The sequence below is a fragment of the Pinus tabuliformis genome, chromosome 5_1 (assembly GCF_031772625.1).
Source record: "Pinus tabuliformis cultivar Carrire ecotype Pingquan chromosome 5_1, CPIR1, whole genome shotgun sequence".
Classification (NCBI taxonomy): domain Eukaryota; kingdom Viridiplantae; phylum Streptophyta; class Pinopsida; order Pinales; family Pinaceae; genus Pinus; species Pinus tabuliformis.
In genome coordinates, this window is record NC_142305.1 from 737,278,686 (window position 1) to 737,293,048 (window position 14,363).

Here is a 14,363-nt window from a genome sequence, read left to right on the forward strand (position 1 = left end):
GAAGTAAATATAAAAAATGTTTTATTTATTTACCATACCTCTCATTTATTTATATTTTTATTAATTTACCATACCTCTTTTATAAATATGGTATTTTTGCCCATAGGATTCACGTAAGTAAAACCTATTCTTGAAAATGGGCGAATGGATTCACTTAAATAAAACCTATTCTTGAAAATGGGCGAACGGAAGGTTGTAAGTCCTAATTTCAAGGGCTAAATTTACCTTTTTTACCCTCTCCCTTAAAATAAGGTGGGCTATTTGAGGTGATTTGTAAAAATGTACTATGATACAAAATATTCGCCCACTAAAAATTAAAAACCCCTTAATTTCGCAAAACGGCGAACATTCGCCCCTAAAATTATCCTTGTCCACATGCTTGCAAAGAAGCGATTTGGTTGAAAGGTTTGCTTGGTGAGTTTGGTAGGTTACAAGACAACATCAACTTATTTTGTGATAGTCAAAGTGCAATTCATTTGGCTAAGAATCCGGCCTATCATAGTAAATCAAAGCATATACCTATCAAGTACCATTTTGTAAGACAAGTTATCACTGAAAGGGGAGTCTATCTTGAAAAAGTGCATACAAAGGAAAACAATGCAGACATGTTCACGAAACCATTTTTTTTAGAGAAGCTATGTTGGTGTCTGGCTTCTCTTGGCTTGCAGAAAAGATAAAATAATAATGGAACAGGGTATCAGGCTAATTGTTGTCAAGGTGGAGATTGTTGAGATTTTCTATTAATTAAATTTGGAAAAAATATCATGAATGTGACAACAATAATATTTGTTGCTAAATTAGCTCCATTTATTCTTGATGAGGTGCTATTGCATCCTATATTTGTTGTGAGTGAATTTATGATTCAGTTTTCTACTTCCAGCTATAAAAATGTAAGCCCGTAGAGGATACGTGTGATGAGAAGGTGTGAGGAATTTTGTTGTTGTAATCTCCTGTTGAGTAATAAGATTGTCGATGCCTCTGTTTGGTGGACGTAGCCCAGATTGGTTGGGTGAATCACGTTAAAATCTCTATGTTTTTCATGGTTGAATGCTGTGTGTCTTATTTGTTTTAAAATTCCGCTCTGTTATCTCTAACACATTAATGGAGGCCCTATCTTCTCGCTTTGAGATCAAGATCTATCATTAAAATAAATGTTTCAGTATGTAAGCTACTTGGAAATTGACTGGCTCATGGGTCAGCTTGAAGGATCGTTGACACAAAATTTAGGCTCCATCGTCATGTAAAGTACCATGCAAGTAACATGTCGCATAAGTCAGTTTCGTGGTGGATAGTGGAGGCATCAAATTTTTATACCAAATTGATAGACTTCACTCATAACTTGAACACTTCAACTCAATCCTCTTGGGATGTGGCGATCATGGGATTCCTTTGCTGCAGGATCAATGGACCGTTGCACAATCTCTAAGAAATGTGTTGGATTCCCATAATAATAATTGGTGTGTTCACACCACTGACTACACGAACACCCTTGGTATTGGAAAAATCGAGCGACCCAAGGCACCCCTGTATTTACATTTGGAATATGCAGAACTATATCTCCCTTCTTGCTAGAAAATTATGTTCGATGCACTCAATTGTTCTTGTTTCTAACCTAGTAAAAGGCTCCTTAGTGTTTTGGGTAACGTTATTCTCAATCTATTTTTTCTTCCTTTGCATCAAAATTTGTTTGGTTTGGTCATTTTTTGGTTTTTTTGACTCGTGGATTTGTATTTCTTTAGCAAATACTCCAATTTATATTGGTCTCCTAGCCATCCTTTGTTCTTCATCACTCTTCCATCTCATCTAACTCCTAGTGCTCTCAATTTCCCTCCCCACAGAAAATATCATCAGCCTCTTCTCTCGTGTAAATTCCCTACAACGTGGTTTCTCATAGAGAGAGGGGCAGAGGTTGTCCTTCTGCAACCTATCCAAGCACCATCCATATGGGACTGACCTCTCAACTGTGAGCCTAGGTGCAAGTAAGGGAATCCATATATCGTTACGAGTAGTACATCCCCGAGCTTGTCCGCCAAGAAATAGAAAGAATATAAGTTTCTTTAAAATAGCTAAATTCATATAAATATGCATTTATTTTAAGTAATCCAAAATCATAGTCTCATTAATGATAATGATGATGTAAACACATCCCGCTAAAAATGGTTGAAAAAAAATCAGAGTAAAGAGCGAGGAAGCCTAAAGTGGTTAAAAAGGAATCAAAGCTAAGAGCGAGGAAGCCTAGCCATAATCTCTTATTTAAGAATCTCCTTCAAGTACCTTTGTGGGGATGTGGTTGAAAAAGTATGCGGAGTGAAGAGGAGGAAGCCTAGCCATAATCACTTATTTAAGAGTCTCCTTCAAATACCACTGAAGGGACCTTAATTATGTCCAGTAGTTATATTGAGCGGTACCATCAAATACATCATCTGCACGGGCAGCCAACCGCAGACAAATCTGACAGAAGAGAAGTGCAAAATTATGTGGCCAAAAGGGGCCCTCATGATATATTTGAATAAATTTGATCGGGATTCCACACAGTCCACAAGGATAATGATACAATTATGAATTTAATGTAAAAGGTTGATGTCATTTTTTAGAATTTTTGTGATACAATTATGAATTTAATGTAAAAGGTTGATGCCATTTCTTAAAATTTTAGTGATACAATTATGAATTTAATATAAAAAGTTGATGTCATTTTTTAGAATTTGCTATGTTGTTAATATTTTTATTTATTTTTTTAATACGTCAATAATATTGTAAAAATACTAATTTAAATTACTTAATTTTTTAATATAATAATAATAATATTGTAGAAAGGTTATAGAGTATAACTTAAAGTTATTTTTATTTAATTGACGATTTATTTCAGTAAAAAAAATATAAATTAACCATTTAAAATTTATATATACTACGAATAAAGTTTTTTTTTTTAAATCATCTTATTAATTATTAATTAGTTTAAATGAGTTAAAATGGTGTAATTTTCTATAATAATAATAATAATAAGAAATCAACCTATTATATTTAAAACTTTATTTTTCAAAAAATAAAAATAAAAATAAAAAATATATTATATTTAAAACTTTATTTTCCGAAAATATAAAAATAAGCGCTTATTAGTAGGTAGTGCAAAGAGAAACGATTGTTTCTTTGCTCTAGCCCCTAGTAAATAGTTTTATTACACCAAATAACATATATGTAATTGTATTCATCCACTGCCAGCATCAATTTTCAGAGATAGAAGTTGATGAACCGACACTCAAATATCGACACGTAAATATTGCAACATTCGAAGATAATGTTTGCAGCATCCCATTTTCTAACATAAAATCCAACCACTACTTAGCATATCCTTTGTTCTTGTAGTAAAGGACACGAGGAAAATGACGACATAAAATCTAACCACTACTTAGCATATCCTTTGTTTTGTAAAGGACACAGGAAAATGACAACGTACGTTGCGGTGATCTTCTCATTAATATTAATTTATTTGAGTTATACGTTAATTTATTTGATTCAGACAACTCATTGCTATTGGTTTCTTCTCACTGTTATTTTTTTCGGGCATTTAATTTATTCATTACTTTCTTCCTATTTGTTAGTGGTTGAGAGCATTCTCATTAGTTTTATGCATTTAATTTATTCATTACTTTCTTCCCATTTGTCGGTGGTTGAGAGCATTCTCATTAGTTTTTATTAGGGGCAGTTAATTGATTAGAAGTAGCTCTGAGATGCACTTGTGCATCGGTCATTGTTATTGTTTTTTGTCACCTACTACTGCTTTATTGAGTTTCATTGGTTTTTATTGTCACCTACGATTGTATTGCATGATTACCTTGGTCGGGGATACTTTACATTTGTTATCTTACATCCTTCATTCCCCTGCATCCATTTAATCATTTCTCATAATTGTGTACAACTCATTGGTTTTTCCCACCCTCTTCTTAAGGGTACGGTGAGGACGAGGACAACATATTTGGTTTGATCTTGTTCCTCCCTCTTATTGAGGGTGGTTGGTTTTCTCTACTTTTAACTTTGTTTATGAATGAGTATCATGTTGGCCACTAGAAACATAACAATGGTGGTCTTTTCCATTTTTAACATTGTTTATAAATACTTATCTAGGCCACAAGGAAACATGACAACATATTTGAATAAATAATGTAATGCCCCATTGCTGCCAAACTTATTAAGCAATTTTCAATCCACGTGGAAATGTTTGTGGCATATTAAAATAATTATTGAATTATATTGGTTATTTAATTTTGATAGTATAATAGTCATCCATCTTAGAGACTTGTGATAGTCAGTGTTCTCAAGCGTATTAGTAATAATAAAAAAATAAGGTTTTAAAATTTTATGTATCCAAAAGTGATGCGATAAATAATTAATTCAAAATGTTATATTAGATTTTGTTTTATATATATATAATTGTATTATTTTAAAATATAATGTAAAAGACATATTTTAGACAAGTCACATTTTTAACTATGTCATTCAATAGGTGATCTTAATTTGTCTAATGGAAACTTGATATTTTTGGCTGCCTAATAATAAAGTAAGTTGTCTAAAATTCTAAAATTTCCAGCAAAACTAACATAACAAGAGCATCTATTGTTGTACTGTAAAAATAAAAGTTGAAATTTGTCATTCAAACTCTAGAATATAAGGATGTAATAGGAGTCAGGTCTCTGACACTAGAACCAAGGGTAACAAAAGGAGTGGGCCCACATTAGAGGTGGAGTTCAATGTGAGCCAACATTGCATGCATTCTCTCTAAGAAAACTCTCTGATTGTGCTAGACACATTTGACATCTTCCAAACTAGAAAAAATATTATATCTTTGTTCCTACTTGTCTTTTAAAACCCTTCCCAGCAAGGTCTTCATATGCCAATACATTGCCAAGGCACTAAGATGCTGCTTCCTTCTACCCCAAGTATGCACAGGTTCAAGAATATAGATGGAAGCATCTTTAAGGATTGTGGAGTCTAAGAAATCTAGTCCATTATGAGCAGCGAAAGATTCGAAATTGTAGATTTCATTCTATGTTTCAGGGGGAACTATCACTTGATAAGTATTAGCGGCTTCTTAGGCCTGTTTTTGGGCATGGTTACGACCTTGCCAGGACCTCCCCCAGCTTGCTTTCTTCACATACTCTAGACTTGTGTGGATGTCAAATGGATAACGTACCGATGGTTTATATAAAGAGAGAACATGCTAAAAATTTGAGCCCAAGTCCTCCAAAGTAGCTAGGCTAACAACAAAATAGCGGATAAGAGATGCAGATTGACAAATAGTAAGCTCCTGGGACACGAAGAAGCAATACACAATAAAAAAAGGTGCCACAGGATGGGTCAGATAAAGGTTTGCAACTCAAGAGAAACACCAAAGTGAGTGCATGGAAGACCCTGTAGGGAATAGATAGATTGGAAATAAACCCAACAATAAAAATACGTTGCCCAAAATAATACCAATACCGAACACTATAACTAATATAAAAATTAATGAAGAAACAACAAGGATAAAGAGATACCTAATATCTAAAGGTCAAGAGAAGTGTCAGTCTTAGAGATTAGGTAGTTGTAGTGAAATATGAGGTGCCCTTCGCACAAGAAATGATAGAGAAACTGCATATAAATGTAATGAGGAACCCTACCCATCTTGATGTGTTCTTGAAGCTTGAGCTTCTCCATGATGACTCAACCAGATGACCGACAAACCAATCTACAAACTAGGATATTCGTTTAGAGTCCCCTTTAGAAAATATCATATAAAATTCCCAATTATGTAGAGACTAGGGATTATTTGACCACCTTTTGCACCAATTTCCTTCAAACCCTCTATCCTAAAGCAAGAGGACTATATTTTGCTTCCATTCACAATGTTGAACCTAAATCTTTACATGTAAAAATCACAATAGGTCATAGGCCATAATTTTCAGGTTCTTTGCTAGCCACATGCTTGAGCATGCATGGGTGATGCCATGCCACCCCTATATTTACTAAACATTCCATGGTAGGGTGGTGACATCATCCCTTAATCCTACTAATCATCTCAGAGTGCACCCCATCAGGGAAGAACTTTGTCCAAAATATTAGAATAATAGGTTTTTTATTTTAAATAATTTAAATAAGATGTATAATTTTCCCAATGTTGTTAAATTCTTAATCACACATATGAATGAATTAAACAAAAATCTTATATTAAACTTTGTTCAAAATATTAAAATGATAACCTTTTTTTTATGTTAAATAATTTATGAAGGATGTATAATTTTCATAGTGTGGCTAGTCACTTCACAATAAATAAATAAAAGCATAAAGGAGTTGGTTTAATTCAAATGTAGAATTAATTTTACATTTAAGGATGTATAAATTTTATAGCATAGTTAATTAATTTATAATTAAAAAATAATATAGTTGATTTAATATAAATATTACATATTCCATGGAGGGTGCATTAATGGAGGCCCTATCTTCTCTCTTTAATATCAAGATCACTCATTAAAATAAATGTTGCAATATGCAAGCTACTTGGAAGTCGACTAGTTCATGGGTCACCTTGAAGGATTGCTGACACAAAATTTAGGCTCCATCATCATGTAAAATACCATGCAAGTAACATGCCACACAAGTCAGTTTCGTGGTGGACAGTGGAGGCATCAAATTTTTATACCAGAATGATGGACTTCACTCATAACCTGAACACTTCAACTCAATCCTCTTGGGAAGTGGCAATCATGGGATTCCTTTGCTGCAGGATCAATGGAATGTTGCGCCATCTCCAAGCAATGTGTTGGATTCCCATATAATAACTGGTGTGTTCACACTACTGACTACGTGAACACCCTTGGTATTGGAAAAATTGAGCGACCCAAGGCACCCCTGTATTTACATTCGGAATATGCAGAGCTATCTTAGAGTTTTTCCCTTCTTGCTAGAAAATTATGTTTGATGCACTCAATTGTTCTTGTTTCTGACCGGGTAAAAGGCTCCTTAGTGGTCTAGGTAATGTTATTCTCAATCTATTTTTTCTTCCTTCGCATTAAATTTTGTTTGGTTAGGTCATTTTTTGGTTTCTTCGACTTCTGGATTTGTATTTATTTAGCAAATACTCCAATTTGGATTGGTCTCCTATCCATCAGTTGTTCTTTGTCACTCTTCCATCTCAGCTCACTCCTAGTCCTCACAATTTCCCTCCCCATAAAAAATCCCATTAGCCTCTGCTCTGGTGTAAATTCCCTACAACCTTTGCTCTCGGGTCAATTGCCAAAACCATCTTTTCTCGCATCAATTCCTCTCATGCTAGCCTCTCTCCTGCTCCTCCATCTCTGCTTGTCCGTCTTGACTCTCCAAATCCTAGAAAATTGTCTCTCTTATCCCCATTCATTTCGCTTGTCGTCAATCTCAAATGTTAAGACTTCCTTGTATAACTATGACTTGTGGACAATATGTGGTTTCTCATAGAGAGGGGTAGAGGCCGTCCCTTTGCATCCTCTCTAAGCAACATCCATATGGGACTGACCTCTCAACTATGAGCGTAGGTGCAAGTAAGGGAATCCATATATCATTACGAGTAGTACATCCCCGAGCTTGTTCGCTAAGAAATAGAAAGAATAGAAGTTGTTGTGTCTTAGGAATATCGATGTACTCCTAATCACCATGTTCAAGCCGAGAATAGGGACTAAATTCCTAATCTAGGTATGTCCACTCGCTTGAGATTTTCACGCTACATGTGGGAAATCAATGTTTATTAGCATACACAATTCTTTTTGTGCACATCCTCACAAACAACAACAATGATCAACAAGAGAATGCTTACAAGTTGGCAAAATTAGAGGAGAAATTGGATGGAATGGATCACAAAATAAACATCCTCCTAAACAAGTGCAACAACAACCACATCCATGGGAATGAGGTTGTTCTCTACCAGACAACATAGGATGATAACTTTTAGGCAATCTCAAATTATTATTTTTAGTCTATGTATTGGTTCAGTGAGTCTAAGTATTGTCATTTTTATTTAACATATGCTATAGTCCACAGAGGTATACTTAACCTCAAGACTTTGAAGTTAAACCTCTATTCTAGTTTCCCACGAAGGAGACTAGAGACAAACAACCACTTATCATTGCCTTATATATATATATATATATATATATATATATATATATATATATATATATATATATATATATAGTTTATCTTAAGCATAACACATTCAGTTTTTCCTTTGACTAGGCATTACCTTTCTTTTGACCAAAAATTTATGACGCTTATCCAAATCTTAACATTAGGAATTCAATTTTTATTATTATTGAATTTTATTTATTTGTAAGATGAATGGTTGAGGCCTTATTGTGGGTTGTTTAGTAACTTCCATTTCTATTAGTTACTAATTTTTTGTTTTTAGTTTTATTTCCTTTTTATTTAACTTTTTGATTTTTTGTTTTCCATTATTTTCATGAATTATAATTTTTTCACAATATTTTAAATTTAATGTGACTTATTATTATATTAAAAACATAGTTTAGTAAATTTAATTATAAACAATTATATTAATAAAAATAAAACACACATATAAATATATGTATTTTAATATAAACAATATTAATTAATCATATTTCTTAATTATTGGTGATGGTATTTAACAATATAATATTTAATTTATTGTTATTTTTTATTTATTAATAAAACTGATTCTTATTTTACTATCCAAATTTAACTCTTACAATTTTTATAAATGTTAAATTAAATTCCTACAGGTCATTGATGAGAAAAAAATAAAACAAAATCAGCTATAATTTATTATAAAACCTGACCAATTCAATGTTGTTGTTTCCTTTGAGAAAAATGATACTTATAATAATGAAAATGACTCATTTTCCATCTCTTAAGAGCACATTTCAAACCATTATTACATCAAATAGTCTTCGCCTTACCTACCCATGTAAGTGCATCAGATCTAGCTCCAACATCTAGCTTGTCACAATTTTTTTTTTCCAAGTTAATTAAATGAGCTAAATGTTGAATGGTCTGAAATCTGAAAATTTATCAATTTTAATATTTATGTAACTTGTAAATATGTAATATAAATGAAAACTTAATGTAACTTAATATAAATGAAAACTTAGACTACTAACAATTAAATTTAAATAATATGATCTTTTTGAATCACAATAATGAATCAACCTGTATTCATAGACAGCAACCGGTAACAACTGTCCCACTACTGATCTGACCACTCTAATAAATTTTCCTTTCCTACTATTTAAAAAATAACAACTGTCCCACTGCTGATTTGACCACTTCATAAATTTTCCTTTCCTACTACTTAAAAAATAAAATGTTCTTTCTCAACTCAAAGGACTTCCGTTCATATGCTTTTGGCGTTAGCACCGCCTTCGCGTTGCCTTAGCTAAGCCCTTTCAGATCGAGAGCTTTAATTAAATATCAATGATCGGCATCTCGTTGCATGTTGCTTTTTCATCCACAAAATTCTGGGTTTTCATGTATCGCTGGTAATTATATTCCAATTTTCTTCTTCCCATGGGCATGTCTCAGTCTGGCTTTGTTTAATCCAGAACGTCTTTATAATCCAAGTCCAGTTTTCGCGGGACTGTCGAAGGTTGAAAATGGGTTTTTATCAGCTACTTCAACCTCCATATCTGTCTCCGCCTGCAACACTAATCTCCAGTCTAGCAACTCTCGTAGTTCTATGTTTAGTCTTTCACTGGATATTGCAATGGCTGAACAAGGGAACGAACGGTGGTGGCAGATTGCCTCCAGGGCCGTTTCCATGGCCGGTCATAGGAAATCTCCATCAATTGAAACTGCCTGTTCACCGCACTCTTACAGAGCTTGCTCACAAATATGGCCCCATTGTGTTTCTGCACTTGGGTTCTGTCACCACTGTCGTCATTTCTTCTTCTGAGATGGCCAAACACTTTCTCAAAACTCATGATTCCATATTTGTCAGCCGACCTCCAACCGCGGCGGCCAAATACTTGTTCTACAACAGCAAAGATGTGTTGACGGCCCCGTATGGAGAATACTGGAGGCAAATGAGAAAATTATGCGTCACAGAATTGCTGACCGCCAAAAGGATGGAGTCCTTCAGACACGTGCGAGAGGAAGAGGCGTGTCTGATGATCCGCTCCATCTGGGAGGAAAGCGACAGAGGAACAGTCGCTGTCAATGTTAGCAAGGCCATCTCTACATTCTCGTCCAGCACTGTTTGGCGAATACTTGCGAGTAGGAAAATTTCGGACTATGATTTGGGTGGCAGCGGCAAAGGATTCAAGGACCTGTTATTCGAACTGTCAGATATCTTGGGATCTTTCAACATTGGAGATTTCATTCCTTTTCTTGATTGGCTTGACTTGCAAGGTATCAAGGGGCGTATGAAGAAGGCCAACCAAATATTCGATGAACTCGGTGAAAAAATAATTGAGGACCATCTTCATCACTATCCTAATCTCTCCCAGGGCCATGAGACTGGTAAAGACTTCGTGGACGTGCTGCTCGAGATGCAGCAGCAGCCAGCTGGCAACGATGATACCGAGAAGATGAAGATCACACGCGAAAATATCAAGGCTATTGTGCTTGTATGTCTCCTTAATTTGCGGCCATTACTCTAATTTTGAAACTTCAATCCAATGGTATTTGCTATGAATAACGTTGTCCTGCTTTACTTACAGGACATGTTTGGCGGCGGAACGGATACCTCAGCAATTACGGTAGAATGGGCAATGAGTGAGCTGCTCAGACATCCTCATGCCATGAAGACTTTGCAGCGAGAAATCGACTCGGCAGTCGGCGACCATGGTACAGTAAAAGAGTCAGATCTGGTAACCATGAAATACCTCCGATGTGTGTTGAAAGAGACGCTACGATTGTACCCACCGGGACCGATAGCGACTCCCCATGAATCTGTTGAAGCAGTCACAGTCGGCGGATACTATATACCCAAGAAAAGCATGCTGATGGTTAATTTGTGGGCCATAGGAAGGGATCCCAATGTTTGGGGTGCAGATGATGTTCTGGAATTCAAGCCAGAGAGATTTATGCAGGAGGAGCATATTGACTTAACAGGAACTCGAGATTTTAGAATGCTTCCGTTTGGGGCAGGGAGGAGAGGATGCCCGGGGGCTCCCATGGCTATTCCCATGATTGAGCTCGCATTGGTTCAGTTGCTGCACAACTTTGAATGGAAATTTGAGGGAGATCTGGCGCAGATGGATATGACCGAAGCATGTGCAGCCACGATTGCAAGACAAGTTCCCCTGTTTGCCATTCCAAGCGCGAGGTGTTCACTGCCTAATTACGCGCTTTAGTTATCTATGAGTAAAATAAAATATCTTATGTATAAAACATATGATTTTTTATATATTCATATGGCATGGCAGGGTCCTTTCGCATTAGGTTAATCTGTAGAGTGAATTTCTTTAGCTTTATTACAAACAGGTCAATCCAGGTCAAGTTTTCTTCTAGCTGTGGCAGACTCCAGAGGGACTTTGGCTTTGTATTTGACTGTTTAATTTAATAATCAAATGTTGTAAGTTTTCAATAGTTAAATGGCGTAAGGAATTGAGCGGAACTGACTATACATATATCAAACATTTCAATTTATCTTATTTTTTTTTAAAGGATGAAATTAAGTTGGGATTCAAATAGTATGTGGTTTTATGTAACAATATGCCATATTGTTTTATTTATAAATATTTTTTTTAGGTTTAAACTATTTTAAAATTAAATGGAAAATATTTTTTTATTAAGATAGATTTTTTTTAAACCTAACCAAACAAAATAATAATATGTGATTCAATGTAATATATTGATTTATTTGCCATTATCATTTCGGTTTAGATTAATTTTTAATTTTGAAATAAGATTTAAAAGTTAACGGGATAAAACTTAAAGACATATAGAAGGATGCAAGTTTACATTTCTGTGTTTTATACATCATTGTTTGTATTGGATAATAATGGGGAAGGAGATGAGGAGTATATAATGATGATTTTCTTTTCAACAAGTCAAAATTAAATTATAATAAATTTTATCATCTTAAAAAAAAATTATTATAGGCAATTTTATTAGGCTTCTCACTTTTTTTTTGAAAATCACCTACTAATATGGATGATATTTTCATCTTCATTTTTTAGTATTGGCATCACGAGATAGAATTTTGATCTTTTACCATTGTTTCACCTAATGAAAGATACAATTTTTTCCAATCCATAAAATCTAGACATTTTCTTTTACTAAATTCATATTAAAATGTTTAATGTTTAAGTTTTTTTGGCTTATTTTTAATATTATAGATTCATCTTAACCATTCATATTATAGATTCATCTTATTTTTAATTTCTAATTATTTTTCTATTTAAAAACTGAAATATTTTATTATAATCAACATTAAAATAAATATTTTTATTCTCTCTATCTAGATATATATGAATTTGATAATGAAATAAATTAGTTTTCATTAATATTGAAATAGTTTATTGTCTTGTATTGAAATATTCTTAAAGACTATAAAAATTATATATCTTCCTCTAACTGAAAACTGAAAATATAAGTATTTTTTTTCTTTTAATTATTTAATTTCTCTTTGAAGTTAATATACAATTTCCTTAATTCAATGAACATTGAAATATTTTTATTTATGACTAAAAAAGGGAATATTTTTACCACAACTCCTATACTAAATTGTAATATTAATCACAAAAAATTCACAATGAAAATTATATCTATTACATCATACTTATGATTAAAACTAACCAAAAATATATATCTATTTTCTTTTAATTATAATAAATTAAAAAAATATTTTATTTATATTTTAAAATAAATATATGTTTGGTTGATTATCTAAAAAAATTTAGACATTTCTCTAAACTATAGAATACACATCTGCATAAAAAAATCATCCATATGGAAATAGCTCATTATAAATAAAGATAATATCTGATTGTATGTATAAAATTATATATTATTAAAAAGCGTAGAAATAAACTCAACCATGCTTACAAGAAATATTGATATCCTTCAAAATATTATCTGAGTTCTCAAACTATTTCAACTTTGAGTATGACTTTAAATTATTTCTAATAACTTGAAATTATTTCTAACTTTGTCTATGACTTTAAATTACTTCTAATAACTTTAACTTACTTTTAATGGAATATAACTCATTTTTTAATTTTTAATTAAATAATTTCGTTTTTAAATAATTTTTAATTAAATAAAATATTGAAGGGTTAGTTTATATTTTTATTTTTAATTATTTTTAATTAAATAAAATTTAAATATTGAGGGATTTCTATACTACATTATATTAGATATTATTTTTTTGAGATTCAACTATGTTAAGTAAGTCATGTGACGAAATGAGTATGAAACTAGTGAAATGAATCACATAGTATCAATCATCACTTTAACTAGTTATGTGAAGAAGTGGGAATGAAGAAGTGAAAATGAAACAAGTGAAATGAATCACATAGCATCAATCACCACTTTAACCAATCATGTGAAGAAGTGGGAATGAAACTAGTGAAATGATTCACATAGCATCAATAATCACTTTAACGAGTCATGTGAAGAAGTGGGAATGAAACTAGTGAAATGAATCACATATAACATCAATCATCACTTTAACCTGTCATGTGGAGAAGTGGGAATGAAACTAGTGAAATGAATCACATATAACATCAATCATCACTTAAGAAGTGGGAATGAAACTAGTGAAATGAATCACATATAGCATCAATCATCATGAAACTAGTGAAATGAATCACATAACATCAAATCGCATAGCGGCAATCATCACTTTAACTAGTCATGTGAAGAAGTGGGAATGAAACTAGTGAAATGAATCACATATAGCATCAATCATCACTTAAGAAGTGGGAATGAAACTAGTGAAACGAATGACATATAGCATCAATCACCACTTTAACCAGTCATGTGAAGAAGTGGGAATGAAACTAGTGAAATGAATCAGAATGAAACTAGTGAAATGAATCACATAGCATCAATCATCACTTTAACCATTCATGTGAAGAAGTGAGAATGAAACTAGCGAAATGAATCACATATAGCATCAATAATCACTTTAACTAGTCAAATGAATCACACAGCATCAATCATCACTTTAACCAGGATTTCCCTGGAGGTCACCCATCCTAGATCGCCTCTGGCTCAAGCGCGCTTAACTATGAAGTTTTCCCCACAATCAAACCTACTTAGCTTGCTACCCCATTTGTAAAACCTTCGCAAGTATTGTGCCTCATGAACCATTCAAGAAGAGATCCCTTCACTCTTATGTATTTAAGTATTGAGGGGTTTCCATTGTGCATTAT

The 14,363-nt window shown here is 33.1% G+C and overlaps 1 protein-coding gene across 1 annotated transcript; it reads left to right on the forward strand.

Moving 5' to 3' along the window:
* The first annotated feature begins 9,365 nt into the window (after window positions 1–9,365).
* On the forward strand, window positions 9,366–11,423 carry LOC149167051 (cytochrome P450 750A1-like). The gene is made up of 2 exons (XM_089432849.1): window positions 9,366–10,607; window positions 10,701–11,423. Exons 1-2 carry the CDS (start codon window positions 9,636–9,638, stop codon window positions 11,334–11,336), a joined length of 1,608 nt encoding a protein of 535 aa, XP_089288975.1. The 5' UTR covers window positions 9,366–9,635; the 3' UTR covers window positions 11,337–11,423.
* The last annotated feature ends 2,940 nt before the right edge of the window (window positions 11,424–14,363 follow it).